Source organism: Sus scrofa, chromosome 6 (genome assembly GCF_054392235.1).
Source record: "Sus scrofa isolate SSC_HxYL_T2T_F1_AM1 chromosome 6, Sscrofa_HxYL_maternal_Yorkshire_Landrace_v2.0, whole genome shotgun sequence".
Classification (NCBI taxonomy): Eukaryota; Metazoa; Chordata; class Mammalia; order Artiodactyla; family Suidae; genus Sus; species Sus scrofa.
In genome coordinates, this window is record NC_139388.1 from 73,608,716 (window position 1) to 73,626,673 (window position 17,958).

Sequence of the window (17,958 nt, forward strand, 5' to 3'; positions counted from 1 at the left end):
ATATTGTAACTCAACTATGCCTAGCCACAAATAGCAAAGAAGTGACTCACTGCAAGATTAAGTCAAATCCCCTGTGACAGAAGGCCAGCCCCTTCAAGCAAGGTTGACCTGAAGCAGGCCTGATAAATGGCCCAGGGGGAACAAAATTCGGTATTTGTTCAAAGGAAAAGACCATCAGCGCTGGAAGAGTTAATGTTCCAAATTCAAACATAAAGGCAAAGGTCAAGACAGGAAGTCATTAAAATCCAGAATCATAATTTTCTAAAATCTTCTCTGATGGCAAGTTCCCCAGAGCTCATCTGATCCCAGGCATCTTGCTTAACAAAAGAAACTCAAGCCCGGGGACAGAAAAGTGCTCTGTTGAGGGGTCACAGTGAGTTAATTACAGAGGATCCCAAGCCTCTCTCCTCCCAGAGTCCCTGAACGTAATTCAGAGTTCAGCGCCAAGAACTTAGGCACTGGCTAGGAAGTTCCCTTGTGGCCCATGGGTTAAGGATCTCGTGTTGCCGCAGCTGTACCGCAGGCTGCAACTGCAGCGTGGATTCAATCCCTGGCCTGAGAATGTCCACATGCTTCGGGTGCAGGCCCCCTTCCCCCTAAAAAAGAACTTAAGTATTGGCTAAAGAATAAGAAAAGTTTCCATGCTGACAATAAGATGCAGTAAATACGGCCTCCACATAATAATATGTAGTATCAGGAAAAAAAAAAAATTTGGTAAAAGAAAAAAAAAAAATCTTTTAAAATAACGTGAGAAAAGATCCAGTTTCAAAACACTGCAGTGACCTTGCTCCACTGTCTAAAGTTCTTATTTGCCTGACCTCTTCCCCATCACATAGAAAAAGGCAGCACATGTGCCCACACACATGACCCCCTTCCAACTCAGGCTCCTCTGGGTTCTACTGTCATCACCTACCGCAAAGAAGGACCACACCCAACACAAAGCTCTACACACACACACACACACACACACACACACACACACACACACACTTTAGAAAACAAATTTATTTTTAAAATAAACCGTAGTTAATAGATGCAAACTATTGCCTTTGGAATGGATCCTGATGTATAGCACTGGGAACTACATCTAGTCACTTACAATGGAGCAGGATGAGAAAAAAGAATGTATACACGTATGTGTGACTGGGTCACCTTGCTGTACAGTAAAAAATAGAACACTGTAAGCCAACTATAATGGAAAAAATAAAAATCATTATATATATTAAAAAAAAAGACTCAAAAAAAAAATCAACCATCGTTTATAAAGCAGCAATATTCAAAGATAAAGCCAATCACCTGACTAAAACTGTTGCTGGCTTTCTGCACACTGAAAGCAAACTTTATAATAAACCAGAATGGATTCACCTCAGAAAAAGAGGGACTTTGGACCAAGCAAGTATGTCTACGATGTGTGTCTGAATGTCTCTGTGTTCCCACTGGGAAGTCTCTGGGAAATGCCTTTTTTCTTTTTTTTTTTAATCTTTATAGGGCCACACCCATGATATAATGGAGGTCCCCAGGCCCGGGGTCCAATCAGAGCTGTAGCTGTCGGCCTACACCACAGCCACAGCAACACCAGGTGGGAGCTGCGTCTGTGACCTACATCACAGGATCCTTAACCCACTGAGTGAGGCCAGGGATTGAACCCGTGTCCTCATGGATGCTAGTCAGATTCATTTCCCCTGAGCCACGATGGGAACTCCCTGTGAAATGCTGCTTAAAAAAAAAAAAGATAGGACCATCAGTTTATTCCTCTTCACTGCAGTGGAGTGAGTGTGAGAGGGGAAGGGATGGTGGCGGCAGCTGGGGTGGAGACAGAGGCATAATCACACTCCTTCCCTCTATTAGAGAGACTGGTAATGACAGAACAACACTTACTGCTGCAGACACTCGATGTTACACCTCACGGAAGTAAGGTTTAAAAAAAAAAAAAAAAAACTTTAAGAAGAAAAAAGAAAAACATAAACACCCAAAGAGCATAAGGAGAATGGTGGCTAAGCATACCAGGCATTGATTTAATTACCATAAAACCTAACACGATTCCCAAGTCTGTCTTCGTTGAATAGATCAAAACATACAGGAGTGCCCGTCGTGGCGCAGTGGTTAACGAATCCAACTAGGAACCATGAGGTTGCGGGTTCGGTCCCTGCCCTTGCTCAGTGGGTTAACGATCCGGCGTTGCCATGAGCTGTGGTGTAGGTCGCAGACACGGCTCGGATCCCGCGTTGCTGTGGCTCTGGCGTAGGCTGGTGTCAACAGCTCCGATTAGACCCCTAGCCTGGGAACCTCCATATGCCGCAGGAGCGGCCCAACAAATGGCAAAAGACGGGAAAAAAAAAAAAAAAAAAAAAGAGAGAGAGGAAAAAAAAAAACATACAGATGTTGGTAAGATAACGATACCTACACAAGATTGTAGACTTGGACTTTGAACTAATAATAATACACTGAGCAACTATGTGCCAAGCATTTTCACACTGTTTGCTTCCAATCGTTATAACAACCGTGAGAAATATTTATCCCCACATGACTCATGAGAAAACAGAGGTTCAGAGGAGGGAAGGAACTTAGCCAATGCCGCAGCTTGGCCAATGTCACTTATTAGGTAGAACTTAACTCTATCATCTAGCTCCAAATCTAGTCTTTTCTCTGACCAGAGATGCCCCTCATTTAATTTATGCCGGAGGCCCAGTTGTCAGCACAATCTACTGGGAACTGAGGACAACCGAAAAGATCCAACAGAAACGTAGTCCCAGGGATGGTTTCCTAACAAGTCCTCCCCCGATTCAAACAATGGGTTTTCTGTAATGAGTCAGAAACCGGAGTCTTGCAAGAATGGCACAGTGGAAATGCCCGGCAAGGGCTGCACTGCCGGCGTCTCCAGGCTAGAGAAGGGGATTCAGACTCACAGGGCAGGAGTGGGAAGGCAGAAAAACGGTGCTTCAGAGTGAAGGGAGAGAGGACAAGTTCCAGAAGCCAACTGGACACGATGTAGCAGCGGGTGTTTGCCCCAAACTCCCAGGTGCACTGTTCAAGTGCGTGAGATCAGAAGGGGAAGACGGCACCCACAGGAATGAAGAGGGCGGGGAGAACGGCAGGGAGCAGGTCACTCACCCCCGGTCACCCCGTGCCCCTCAGCTCCTCCACTGCAGTCCTCACAAGGACCCAGCGAGAAGCCAGCTTAGGCGCCAATCACATTTTTAGTGCCTATAATTCATTTAACTGCAGTCCCCACGCTGAACCCACGAGAAGCCAGATTATGCGTCAATATTTTTGGTGCCTATAATTCATCAGTAACCTTCCTAAAATCTGTCCCCCCAAATCATGGGCCTCCTCAGACAAGAGTTAACCGCTCACAGCTCTCTATGTATATGCATCGAAGAGCTCACAAGAAGAATTTCTCCCTGTATCATCAATGTCTTCCCTCGCCTGAGAGTCTTTCATCTGTACCTTCTTCTATATTGTACGCGTCTTTTTACCCTCACAAGGGCACAAAACTTCAGGGTCCCTTCCAAATGTTTTCCAACTTCTATCAGAAGAAAAAAAGAAAGAGGAAACACAAAGGGATGATTAATTCAAATAATTCAAAAACTTCACTTAATATGGACTTGGGTAAGAACCCAACTGGCCTTAAACCTGCTGATTATGACAGGCTCCCCGAGTTCGCCACGGAGGAGCCACCTCTCTCAGCCCAGTCTGCAAACACAGAAGAGACTGGAGTCCATCCCATGGAGCAGAGGGCACAATGCCTGGCCTTGTCGATGCCTCCACCTGCTCAGCACCAGCTCCCCCATTCACTCCTCTCCTAAGGAATTCACAAGCCACACCACAAAATGCACATACACAACAAATGCATCTTTTGCCAAAAGAAACGAAATAAGCAAAAGCCTGGAACCTTAACTTCTAACACAAATGCCACTGTATTTTAATTGCTAAGACATTTTCCACGAGCTCCAAAAGATAGAATGGGTGGCTTCCTATGGCAGCAATAGAAAATGATGTGGCATAACATTTCCTTTCTTAAAAAACCCATTTTAAGGTGATACTCTTGCCACCATAATCCACATCCATTCCTTGTGTGCGTCAAAATGTATGCGCTATTTCAGACGGGAGAAAAAGACTGCCAGGATTATAATTTGCTCGGCAAACAGGCTCTCCATCAAAACAAGTTCCACCCACCTTCAAAGCAACCAATAGCTGCCCACCTCCCCCCTCCCGAAACCATCCAAACAGAGCGGCTCCGGGCCCAGGTGCCCTGCCTGCCGCAGCCCGCAGGTTGGCTCTGCAGGTGCCCATGGCAAACAAGCTGGCACCAGGCAGGGGTGGGAAGAGGGGGGCCAGAGGGACCGGAGGGCGCTCTCCGGCGCCTCAGCATCTCCCAGGAGACCCGCTCCGGCCCTGAGGCCAGGCTTCGCAGCAGCCCCTCCTCAAAAGCCAGGGCTGAATCCGAGGCTGGAACGTGCGCTGTGGATGACGAAACGATGCCGCACGTCCCCAGGAGTCAGGGGGCGGTGAAAGCCACCCCTCTGCGCGAGAGGCGGGTGGGCGGGAGCCTACCTGCAGGGGCTGAAGGGGTCATCCATGACTGGCAGGCTGACGGGGTCGGCGCTCGCCCTGCACCGCCACTTCCTGGGAAAACTCGGCCCCTTCGACTCTCACAACTCAAAATGGAGGCACATGCAGCCCGAGAGACCTCACAGAGCCCGCACTGAGCTTGTGCTGTGACCTAAGCTGCGCGCAGAACGCAGAAACTTCCCCCTGCACTGACAGGACTGAGCATGTGCTGTGACCCGCCCTCATCCACACACCGTCTCGCCGCGCCATCCATCTCGGCCCGCTGTTTCCGTAAATAAAGCCCAGCCACAGCCTCCGCAGCTTCGCCCTGCAAACCAAGCTAGTGTGCAGGGAAGTGGGGCCCCGAAAGGGGATCCGAGCCGGCCCACCGCGGGGACCTCGCAGGCCGGCCGCCCCGGCTTGGGACAAACGCCCCGCTCGCTCGGTCAGAACAGAGCAGCAGCAAGTTGCGTCTCGTCTTTCCGTATCAAGGAAAATGCTTTTAAACAGCAAGAGCATCAGGAAGGAAGCGACTCAAAAGATAAAGCTATGAATGACTGCCGTAGGACCAATCAACAGAAACCCCGCAGGACACTTAAAAACATGGGGGTGGCGGCTACTTAAGGTCCGCAGCCCCACAGAGCTCTTTTTGAAAACTTTAACATCTGGGAAAGGGCCCAGGAACAGGGCGCGGGGCAGCATCAGAGTCACAGGCACAGGGTTGGTGGGACGGCAAGCAGAAAAGCTAAAGAAAATCCGGTCTCCCTTAAGGGCTCAATCTCCCTCAGATAAGAGGCTCTAAAGTCACTAAACACTAAATTAAAAACATCTACTGTGATACCAACCCCATATGGGATGGAGAGCACAAGGAACGTACTTCTAGCCACAAGGCGGGGAAGGCTCAAACCAAGGGGTCAGAGAGCAACCTGCCACAGACACCTGAGCACCGAAAAATCTCGGATGAGGTCTCTTGATTCCAAACTCCAGTCATTCTTCCTCACATGCCGTGAAACGAGGTTTATTTAAAAAATTTAATCAGAAAAGATTTCCAAAGCTACATAAGCAAGATCCCACCAGCCTAGACATACTGAGCATGACAAAGTTTTCATATTGCCCAGCACCAGCCAGGACACGTCTGTTAAAATCCTTAAAAATCACATTTTATGCCCCCTTCCCTGACCTCCACCTCCAGCAAAAGGCAAACTGGACCATCAACCACAAAAGAAATCCTAGTCCTGGGTGGGTATGTCCACTCAGTTTCCACTTGCAAATTAAGAAGTGGGTCTATTTTTACTTAGTTGTAATTTTAAAAGAAGACCATAAAACGCCCCCAAATCTGTAAAGGCCAAGAGAAGGCAGGAAAGAGCAGTGTCAAGGCCCTTCCCCCCCAAATGTCAGGGAGTTGATAAAAACCTGCTTAAAAGGAGACAGCGTCTTCAAGATTCCTAAAGTAATTCTACTTCCTTGGAGCTAAACGGAGAGTATGACTACATAAAAAACTCTCATCATGCTAAAAAATGTAATTTACACGAGAAATATGAACTACACTTAATTAAGCTTTACTTTTGACCCTGCACGTGAAGCAAGGACCAACGGGTGGGAAGACCAAGCTCCCTACTGGTACGAAAGACAACATGTCCCCAAATTTGAGTGACTAGAAACAAATCTGGTGAAAAAGACTTTGTAAAAACAAGAGCAACTGAATTAGAACCTAGGAGTCAAACAGCATCAACGTGAAGACCAAAACTATTCTCTTCAGAAGGGCATTAAACACACACACACACACCTCAAACCTTTTCACATGGAAATTACTTACTTGAGTAATCAACATAATATAATAATTTAATAAATTCATCACTACTGTGAAAAAAACACGGAAACTGTTCTATGGAACACAGCATAAAAATGGTTACTGTGACCCCAACTCAAGAAATGCAGATGAGACTTTCCATTGTGGAAATCTAATATGAGCAAGCACCGAACAAACCAAACCGAAGAATATTCAACAAATCTGGCTCCTACTCTTCAAAAATGTCAATGCCACGAAAAACAAACAAACAAACAAACAACAAAAAAGGCCAGGGAGGAGTTCCTGTCAAGGCTCAGCAGAGTATCCATAGGGCGAGGGTTCGATCCCTGGCCTTGCTCAGTAGGTTAAGTGTGGCATAGGTTGCAGATGCGGCGTGGATCCCGCGTTGCTGTGGCTGCGCTGTAGGCCAGTAGCTGTGGCTCTGGTTTGATCTCTAGCCTGAAAACCTTCATATGCCGCGGGTGCAGCCCTAAAAAGACAAAAAAAAAAAAAAAAAAAAAAAACCCCAAAACAAAGACCATGCTGGGAAACATCATGACAACAAAGAGAGGCAAAGGATATTAAAGAGAGACAACTAGGTACCCATGTGTGGTGATATGGGAAAAGTTACTATGAAGAGCAATATTAGAAACACTGTCAAAATTTGCATGTGGACTGTCATAGATGATACAGCATCATATCAATGCTAACTTCCTGACTTTGACGGCCATACACGGTTATGTAAGAGAATGTCCTTGTTCCACATTTAAATACTTAGGGAGAAAGAAGTCTGCTGTCTGCAACTCCTTCCCAAAGGATTCAGGAAAGGACCACACCGTAGAGAAAATAATCAAGTAATAACGGCAAACAGAAAATAAAAGGGCAGAAACACAGACAATAAGGCAAATATGTAAATAAAGTTTAAAAGATAAATAACACTTCATAATGTAAATTCAATGCAAATAAGATAATAAAGCAAACATTGCAAAACGTTAACGATTGGTGAACTGGGTGAAAGATACTCAAGAGTCCTGTGTACTGACCTTTTTATTTTTTTATTTTATTTATTTTATTTATTTTTTTGGTCTTTTTCCCTTTTCTTGAGCCGCTCTCGCGGCACATGGAGGTTCCCAGGCTAGGGGTCGAATCAGAGCTGCAGCCTCCGGCCTGCGCCAGAGCCACAGCAACTCAGGATCTGAGCCGCGTCCACAACCCACACCACAGCTCACGGCAACGCCGGATCCCCAACACACTGAGTGAGGCCAGGAATCGAACCTGCAACCCCATGGCTCCCAGTCAGATTCGTTAACCACCACGCCACGACAGGAACTCCTGTACTGACCTTTTTAAACCCTTCTTTATTTCTATAAAATTGAAAACTGAAAAGTTTAAAAATATATGAAACCCAAAATACCTGTACTAGCCTTCAACCCTTCGTCCTAATGGACCCTGAGTGGACATGCTACCGGAAGCGAGGGACCTGCCTGGCCACCTGCTCCTCTTGCGCTCTCATTCCCAAACAGAATCCATTGAAGATCCAGCACCAAGTTCAATGAACCTCAGAATATGGGACCAGTCCTCCTCATCAAAAGAAATCAAGGCGCCCTGCACCCTGGTGGATTGGTAATTTAGGTGAGCCAATGTGCCACTTTTAACCAAACATTCCAACTCTAGAAATGGGCTCTGTTTCCGCTGACCCAGCCTTGTCTTACACGGAGGACAAGACACCAAGGATCTGCTCGGTACTCAGGGGTCTTGAAGACCCCGGCATTGTTTTCTCGGCTGGTCATTCTGGACACCAGATGCTTGACTGCTGCTGCTGACAACCTGTTTGGCCCTCATTCCTGCCACCATGTTCCCCTAACTTGTCACCTGGCTGCCTGCAAGGAGATACACGCAACTTGCCCAGAGGCTGCCCTGGTGCCTCCTTCTGTGGCCTTTGCTAGGACTTCACAGAAGCCCTGGAATTCTGGTACAGCGACATTGGCTCTGGATCCTAGCCCCCCCCTCCTCGAGTCCAATTAATCCACAGCGAATAACAGGTAAAGGATTAACACTTCTCAATAGATTAAAGCGCAGCTGAACAGGTGAAATGCACATATAATACTAATGGATTTCTTCTAAAAGTAAAAATACTTATTATATAAAAACTGTCCATTATAATACTTACTTTTTAGTGGGCAGAAAATTTATGCTTATCAAAGGTAAAGTAAATGCTACAACATGGAAATGTCCTGCATTTAATTTTAAAGTGCTTTCCATCTACCAGAAATAGAAAAAATGTTTTATTTACTAACAAGAGGTTGCAAAGCAAAAATAGCAATGAAAAGTAACACTTGGGAAACTCTAGAAAATAATACTCACTAGAAAAAAAGGTATCCTATTTGACTTTCAGTGAGTAGTAATTTCCCTTCAAGAGAAGGGAGGGTTTCAGAAACAGCTTGTTTAAATTTTATTTTGCAATTGCCCCTGGTGTGTGGACCTGGAACTGGGATTTACACACGGCTGCCCTATCTGACCAGCTTTAACCACTCGCTCACACGCTTTCTTAGATTTTCTACGGTAAAAATTACTGCACCATTTTGTAAAGCTTCATTTTCTCATTCAGGATCCTCACATATTTTCTTTTTCACATCTTAACGGTCACTGGAATCCGTCTATTTCTTGTGATTTTAGAGAGACTACTTCTAACACTCCGCCTTTAAATATGGTGCCTGCTGCAGGTTTTTGATAAGCATACTGCCAGAATAAGTAAGTTTCACGCTGCAGTTAACTCTCCCCACCCGCTACCGATACTGGAAGGGCGCTGAATTTTATCAAGCGCTTTTTCTACATTAAGATGAATGTATATTTTTTCTTCTTCAACATGTCAAAATGGTAAAATATGTTAACAGACAAATTAAACCATATTAAACCTTTCATTTATTCTATAAACCCAACTTGGACAAGCATAGTTTCAATGCTTTGCCAGATTCCAATTTCTTTTTTGTTTTCGGCCGCAGCTATGGCATGTAGAAGTTCCCAGGCCAGGGATCAAACCCACATCCCTGCAGCGATCCAAGCTACTGTGGTAAAAAAACACCAGACCCTTAACCCGCTGTGCAGCAAGAGAACTCTCATTTTCTAATATTTGACGTATGGCGCTTATAGACATACAGATGCAGAAACGCAGCTGAAAAGTGCATTCTCTCTCACCCACTTGCCCCCTCCAACTCTGTTTACTTGGAGGCATGAGAACAGTGACACAACATGATGGGCACACCGAGCACCAGAGCTGGGTTCCTAAGTATCATTCCGCAAAATCTGGGACAAGAGGACCTCAAAGTGAACAACAGTAACTGAGTAGAAACAACTGAATACAAGAGGCAGCCATTAATCCGTCCTGACACAGACAACTGAATGATTCAAAGTCTGATAAGCAAGAGGCTCTACACGGTCTCAAAGCAACCTCCTACACAACGGCCGTTCATTAGGAAGGAAAAGGAGAAAGTGCACAACTGCAAAGCACGACAGACGTCACGTTACTCAACAAATCAAGGTGAACATAACCCGCAAGGGGACAAACCAGAATTGTGTAGCATCTGATAAGATGTAGAAAAAAGAACACACGATTTTTGCACCGTCCCTGTCAAAGATATATGACCTAAATCTAATGACAAATAACATCATAAATGCAAATGGAGGGAGAGTCTACTAAAAAAAATTAGCCCATACGCTTCCAGAATATCGAGGTCAAGAACTGAAGGAAAGACTGAGAAGCTTCCAGACTGAAGGAGATTGGGAGTTGCCGGGTGGCCTAGTGGTTAGGACTTGGTGCTTTCACTGCTGGGGCCCAGGTTCAGTCCCTGGTCTGGAAACTGAGATCCCACAACAAGCAGCTGCATGATGTGGCAGAAAAAAAAAGAAGAAGAAGAAGAAAAGAAAACACAGATTGAAGGAGACTAACAGACATGAACAACTCAGCCTATAATGATGACCTGGATTCCTTTTGCTCTGAAGGTCTTCTGCTAGAGCCAGTTGATATAAAACTTGACTGGGGTCTCAGAATTCCAGGGTAACAACACTCCCTTGTTCATAGGAAATACACTAAGTATGAGTGTGTCATGCAGCCTCACAGTGACAACATATTTTCAACCGGTTCTGTTAAGCAAAGGTCGTCTGCTTTACCAGCACCTGTTCTGTAAGGTTGAGATTACTTCAAAACAAAGGAAAATAACATGAATCATGCAAGCAAAACACCGAGACAGGTGGACAGTGCTCACTAGCTATTGCTATTATGAGTAACATTACTGCCACTGTCATGGAGATTAAATACAAGTCCTTGCAAGTGCCTCCGTTAACAACGGCTGCTAAATATAATGAAAATAATACTTCAACCTTAATACAGTGAAAAAAAGAAAGAGGAAGGAAGGAGGGAGGGAGCGAGGGAGGGAAGAAGGAAGGGAGGAAGGGAGTTCCTCTTGCGGGTGCAACGGGATCTGTGGTGTCTTGGGAGCGCTGGGACGCAGGTTCGATCCCCAGCTGGGCACAGTGGGTTAAGGATCTGGTGTTGATGCAGCTGCAGTTTAGGTCGCAACTGCAGCTCGGATCTCATCCCTGGCCCAGCAACTCCATATGCCATAGAGCAGCCAAAAAGACGAAGACGAAGACAAAGACGACCAAGGGAAGGAAGAAAGGAAAGAAGGAAGGAAGAAGAAAAACCTGCTTCCTGAGGAAGAAAAGCAGAAGGGCACAGGTGATTACTGGTGACCGGGGACATTCTCTCCTGGGTAAGACAGAAGATCAGATCAGAGCTCTCAACTTGTGGTCCACCAACTTGTGATTATCAAGAGAAGACTGACATTTAAGAAGCAAAGAACCAGATGTTTCACGCTACAGACAAGCCTCTGGAGAGCCCACGGATGCTCATCTAAGAGAGCGTCAGAGAGCGAGAGCCTGCTCAGAGACCACCAGTACACAAACTGCTACCTTTTAAGTAATACATTAGCCTCAGCATCCCTAAAGAACACTAACTCAGCAAGGGGAAAGGAATGGCCTGGTACCCGGAAAGCTCATGCTCAATAACTTAAAAATAACGGCACCTCCACTTCAACGCTCACCACGCGGGCTTTTGATCTGACTGGGGCTCCATTCACCATCACCTCTTTCCCCTCCTGACTCACCGGCCTGGGGCAGAAAGGTAAGGAGAATTTCTCCAAGAAAGGAAAAGTAGAGACTGAAAAGGCCAAAGTACCAAAGAAAGAAAGTTCTGACCAATCAACTGAATGAGCAGAGGTGGGGGGATGCGAAGGTGGGGAAAGGACAACCAAAAATTCAATAAGCCCTTCATGCACCACAGAGGACAGGACAGGCTCATTTGCTTTTAAAGCCCAAATTTCCGTCTCAATAATTTTTTTTCAATTTTGGTTCTCAAATATTTAATAAAATATTCTGACTGTAGAGGCGTTCCCATCGTGGCTCAGCAGAAACGAATCTGACTAGGAACCATGAGGTTTCGCGTTCGATCCCTGGCCCCGCTCAGTGGGTTAAGGATCCGGCATTGCCGTGAGCTGTGGTGTAGGTCCCAGACGCGGCTTGGATCTGGCATTGCTGTGAGCTGTGGTGTAGGCCGGAAGCAACAACTCCAACTGAACCCCTAGCCTAGGAACCTCCATATGCCACAGGGGCAGCCCTAAAAAGACAAAAGACAAAAAAAACCAAAACAAACAAACAAAAAATTCTGACTGTAGAAAGGTTTCACATCACTATCACTTACGTATTCACCACAATCGTTGGGTCAGTTTCATCCTGGTCAATGAAGGAACTTACCCTATAGTTTTAGTAACTGCATATTTTCAAAGAATTTGATAATTAATATTCCAAGCAGAGGCAAGAATCCCCAGGGCTCGCCTTGCCACACGTCAGCAGCATCGGCCAGACGTTTAACCGTCTGCCTCGCAGAATCCGGACATCTCAGGGACGCGCTTCATGTTTGACTTTTGGATGGCCTTTTTCTCCCCCCTGCTTTTGGATGCTTTGGGATTCAACATTTTATGGGTAACCAAGACCCTATGCTCGTCTCTTTTTATAAACTAGAACCAACCCATTGGAGCTTAACCAAGGATAGCGGTGCTCTGGTCAAATGCATAAGCTCTACTGGCTTAATGGAGCAGGACCTCTGAGCTGCAATCAATTGACTTCAAAGTTTGTAATCAGAATTTGGAACAAACCCTTCATGTAAAATGAGACTGTAGTTATATTATATTGCAGGGCATGCTGACTGGATAAGTAAATTTGGAGTGAATCTCATTGATTGAGCAAAGTGAACACTCCCTAAGTGCAGAAATGTCAAAACAAACTCCAAAGCAAAGCCCACTTACCAAAGGTTCAAAGTTCTCTCTCATCTGCCAGCCTTGTATTGTACCTGGAGCTAGAAACACCTAGCCCACATGTTTTGCCCAAGTTTTGTTCCTTAAATGTTTTGGCCAGCAAGAACACACAGTGTCACAATCCCCCAGCTAAGATTCTTAGGATCAGAGGTTCTTCAGAATTCAGAGGTTTTTGGATTTAGAAAGGTACCATATCGAAAACACCACATATTATGTAACACCCAATGGTGTCTGAGCAACAAGCCCTATTCTATCACACTGGTCCTTTATAGCAAAAGCTGTATAAATTCACAAAGAGTGAACTGAGTTAAGAATACAAAAAGCCTCCCATCAGTTCGGGTCAAGTCTGACCTGATGGTCAAATGAGTTCCAACTTAGCATAAACTTAGCATAAACTTAGTTTTTGATCCTCAGAGCCTTCAGATTTCAGAATTAAAAATAAGAGATTATGAATCTGTATTACTGTGGATGCTTTAATTATATTAATGATTGGTACTCTGAGCAAAACAAACAAAAACAATTAATTTTGTCCTTACTGGGACTCCAATTACAAGCAATCCTGTGGCTTGATGTAGGCTGGTGGCTGCAGCTCCGATTTGACCCCTAGTCTGGGAATCTGCATATGCCACAGGCGTGGCCCTAAGATGACAAAAATAAATAAAATAAAAAGGATCTGTGCTAAACATGAAAGGAAAAAACAATCCCGAACTTTCACTACTGGCTAAGATGCTAAATAAATTACAGGAAATCACACAACCAGTTTTTAACTGCCTTCGGGAGATCTGCTATGAGAAATAGACGATTGCATCCAAACTTCAGTTGCCACTGCTCACTAGAGCTCCCACAGGACGGCGGGAAGGGGACAGTCACCAGACCAGCCATTCCCTCACTTCCAGTGCTCCTGGTGACTTACGTGCCACCTCATAGGATCATCGCAACGGTCGGACACGTCCTCCCTGATCCACTCCGGACGCCAAGAGTCGGCACACGCACCACACAGCCCCAGGGACTGCTCGTCCAGATGAGGCTGGATGGCACCAGGAACCAGCTCGTCACACAGGCCCCGCCCCTCACATGTGAAACAAAGAGACAGAGGCCAGCTGCTGGAGGGAAGCCACCTGAGCATCTGAGGACTGGGCTGAGCACAGGCCAGGCGGCGGAAACACAGTTTCCTAGTCTTGAATCACAGACACACTTGATAATCCCAGCAGCTGTGGGACGTGGACACCAAGCTCCAAACTTCAGAGCTAAGAAGGTGGCATTCAGGGGGAGGCCAGAGAGCTTGGGAAGTGGGCCACCCTAGCTCCACCACTGAGAATTTTCTCCCTCTCTGTGAGAAGTTTGAGACCTGCCACACACTGGTCACTAACAATACCCCTCCATGGCACACCTAGCCCACAATTTAATTAAAACAAGATTGATGGGAAATATCACTACCAAAGACTGCCAGCAACCACAACAAAAAATGAGACAAGAGCTTATGGGAGCCTCCAGCTTTTACACAGCTAAGCTATGTATCACTTTAAATAAGCATTTGGCAAAAAGAGGTGCAAAACCAAAATTAGTGAAAAATAAATACAACTGGCTGTTATGAACCCAACAGCTAAACATTTAAAACCCAAAAGCTATTTGGCTAATTCCCTAAAACAATCTAACTTGTGCAATACGAGAGCTGGCTATCAAACAGTTAAATAAACATGGCATCACTGAAATAACAGACTACTGTGTACCTAGACAGAAATCCAAGTTCAAATGTTCCACCCTCCCTTAGGTAACAGGAAGATATGACCAGACAGTTAATAAATGCGCATGCAGAATAAACATTTCAACATATAAGATGCCTCTGAAATATCATCATTGATCAGCTTCTCTGTCACTGGAATAGGGCATACTTTCACAAATGAAAACAAGAGCTCAATTTCACAGCTTTATAAAGGAAAAAAAAGATAAGCAACTAAGGTGACCATTTCACTATTACCCCATAGTTGCTGTCGAGTATACATGGGGAGAAATACTAAGACGTATGAGCTTTATGGAGCCTCTTAAAACCACAACAAAGAACATGCTGCCTTTTATTGACCCTAGGTTGACTAAACAGCAACAGTCCAAATTTTACATATAATTTCTCAGCATCCTACAGGAAGAGGTTTTCACTAAAACAATACCCATCTTGCAATTATACTGAATGTTGCGCTTCCATTAACTTCCTTCAGCCATGCATCTTTTCTTTCTTTCTAAAGCCTTGTATTGGTAGATTGACTGTGCTGAGCACAAACTACTTGATCACTTAATACCTTTTTTTTAAAAAATTCCTTAATAAGAGTGTAGTGCCATGATTGATACAGGATGAATATGAATGCATATACTCTTAGAGAAGTTCTTCCACGGACGAAGGTAAACTACAGTCTATTATAGACATAAACAAAGAATTCCTTCTGTTAAATTATTTTGACTCTATTCTCATTTAAAAAAAATAAGCATTCTACCCGTTACACAGATCTTACCCAGACGGTCGCCAGCAGCCTTATGAAGGGAACAAATTCCTAATCAACAAACGTTCCATAATGTCGTAGCGTTTTCAACAAGGTATCAGGGGAGGCTGGACTGAAGGGCGGGAGGGTAATAACCTGCTAATTCATAATGAGTTCATAACACAGACCAACTCAACAGAGGTCTCTGTCCTGCTCTCTCTCAGATTTTCTAACTTTTCCTTCTCTTAACCACAACAAAGAAACAGCAAACCGTAAGCTGCTTTCGACACCAAAGACACTAATTACGACTCCTTCTGAAGAGTTTACTACAGGACTTTGGGCCTTTTTTTTTTTTTTCTCGTCTTACCAGTATCTACCCAGAAGTGTACACATACACAAACACACGCACACGTAAGTGAGAAAACGAAAGGTCTCACGGAGTGGGCCCAAATGGCTCACTTACCTTGTCTCAGGGTTGTAGCCTAATATGTAGAAAAATGAATCCACTCGGGCTTTAAACTCTCTAGCAGCAAATATGTCAGAAAAATGGGAGATGTTACACTTCCCTCTGAAAATAAAGAACAAAACAATGTTAGCAATCCTCAACTGCTCTGCAAACCAAAATACTACTGGAAAAAGAGGTAGTCTAAGAATACGTGGAATGTGGCTACAAGCGCTCTAATTATCTACTTAGAAAATCCAGAGTTTCCCCCCAAATAAGAAAATGTCCAGGAGTTCCGGCTGTGGCTGAACAGGTTAAATACCAGACTAGTAACCATGAGGTTGTGGGTTCGATCCCTGGCTTCCCTCAGTGGATTAAGGATCCAGTGATGCCACAAGCTGTGGTGTACGTTGCAGATCCAGTGCTGCTGCGGCTCAGATCTAGAGTTGTTGCTGTGGCTGTGGTTTAGGCCAGCAGCTACAGCTCCAACTCCTAGCCTGGGAACTTCCATATGCCACAGGTGCAGCCCTAAAAATAAAATAAAGTAAAAATTTTAAAAAGAATATGCCCAATATTCCATTTTTTGTTTCTTGATTCCTTTAACCTACAACTTTATCAATTAAATGCTTTTCTCTCAGCATTTTACTCTTAGAATAAAATTAATTAAACCACAAAGATAAATTGAGGGCAGGACGGTGATGAAAGGATATTAAACTAAAAATTATGAGGAATAATTAAACCACAGTTACATTACTTGACAAAAAACCCATCTAAATCCTTTGTAAATCATGAAAGGAAAACGGGCCTTTTCTTCCTGCTACCTTATGATAAGAAGAATGGGTAACTGTGCAGTATTTTTCTTGTAAGTGTGCAAGAAATAAACCGTCTTGGAAATTAAAATCCAAAGAAATTTTAAGTTCTTAAATATACAGATGGGTTCTAATACACAAACACACACTTCCCAAATTTTCAGGTAATATGAAGTAACAGTAAGATGGAAAACACTTTCCCATGAAAATGCTTCAAGAGTGAGCAGTAAGGCCTCCAGGTTCATCTACCAACAAAAGTTAAAACCACAGGAGAGCTGAAAACTCAACAATAAAATACCACCCCTTAAGCAGTGTTTCCACGCAAAAAATGTAAATGTCAGAAATGCTATTTCATGCAGTAGGGCCCACCTTCCCATCACACTCACACACTCTCACACACACACACACACACACACACACACACACACACACACACACACACACGGGTGTTGAGAGAATTTCTAGGGTTCCCAAGAAGGCAGGGAGGCTTTCAGAACTTCAGTTCCCTCAGGAGCTCCTGCTGTGGCTCAGAAGGATAAGAACCCAACTAGTATCTATGAGGAAGCAGGTTCAATCCATGGCCTCGCTCAGTCGGTTAAGGAGATGGCGTTGGCATGAGCTGCAGTGTAAGTCGCAAACGTGACCCAGCTCCTGCGTTGCTGTGGCTGTGGTGCCGGCCGGCAGCTGTAGCTCTGACTCGAGCCCTAGCCTGGGAATCTCCATGTGCTGCAGGTGCGGCCCTAAAAAGACAACAACAACAACAACTTCCGCTCCCTCAGCAATTGCAGGAGGCCGCTTGGAGGACAAGAGGAAGCTAAAGGCTGTGATGAGAGTACATGGAACCGGAGCAGCAAAGGCACATCCAGAGCACGTGCAAGGTGCCTCCAGGGGTGTGACCGCCCGCGGCTTGAACAAGCATCCCTGCCGCAAGGATGCCACGACCTGGCCCATTCCCAGCATACACACCAGCTACGGGCCCAGGTGTTGGTGAAAGAGACCAAGGCGGGACAGCAACATGGGGGTGCTGGTTCCTTTCCTACCAGGCTGAAAAGCAACGTCCTCCACTCCCACAGGGCTTAACTGATCTGTGCCCAAAGCCTCAGGAATGGGCAGAAGGTGGGATGAGCTCAGACAATCTCCATTTTAAAAATCAGACAAAAATACTATTCATTTCTTACAGTTTGGCTACTGATTAGAAGCCAATGCAGGGTTACTAAGAGCTTGAAACGTGGCTGGCACAAGAGAAGAGAACTGAATTTTATTTTTTAAAATTTATTATTATTATTATTATTATTATTATTTTTTTTTTTTTTTTTTTTTGCTTTTTTGGGCCACACTGGTGGCATATGTAAGTTCATAGGCAAGGGGCAGAATCGGAGCTTCAGCCGGGGCCACAGCCATGCTAGATGCGAGCCGTGTCTGTGACCTACACCACAGCTCACCACAACACTGGATTCTTTATCCCACTGAGCGAGGCCAGGGATCAAACCCACATCCTCATGGATGCTATTTGGATTCGTTACCACTG

General features: G+C 44.9%; 1 protein-coding gene across 8 annotated transcripts in view; it reads right to left on the minus strand.

The window, feature by feature from the left end:
* The window catches only part of RERE (arginine-glutamic acid dipeptide repeats), a 403,553-nt gene that overhangs the window by 136,968 nt on the left and 248,627 nt on the right, over positions 1-17,958 (minus strand). For 6 of the 8 annotated variants that reach the window (XM_084962664.1, XM_084962662.1, XM_084962666.1 and 3 more), the window contains one exon: positions 15,643-15,747. In XM_084962664.1, the coding sequence (XP_084818790.1) occupies positions 15,643-15,747 (105 nt within the window). Of the gene's footprint in view, positions 1-4,554; positions 4,742-15,642; positions 15,748-17,958 lie in introns of those variants that run through there. The other 2 variants (XM_084962668.1, XM_084962667.1) reach the window with 1 other exon arrangement.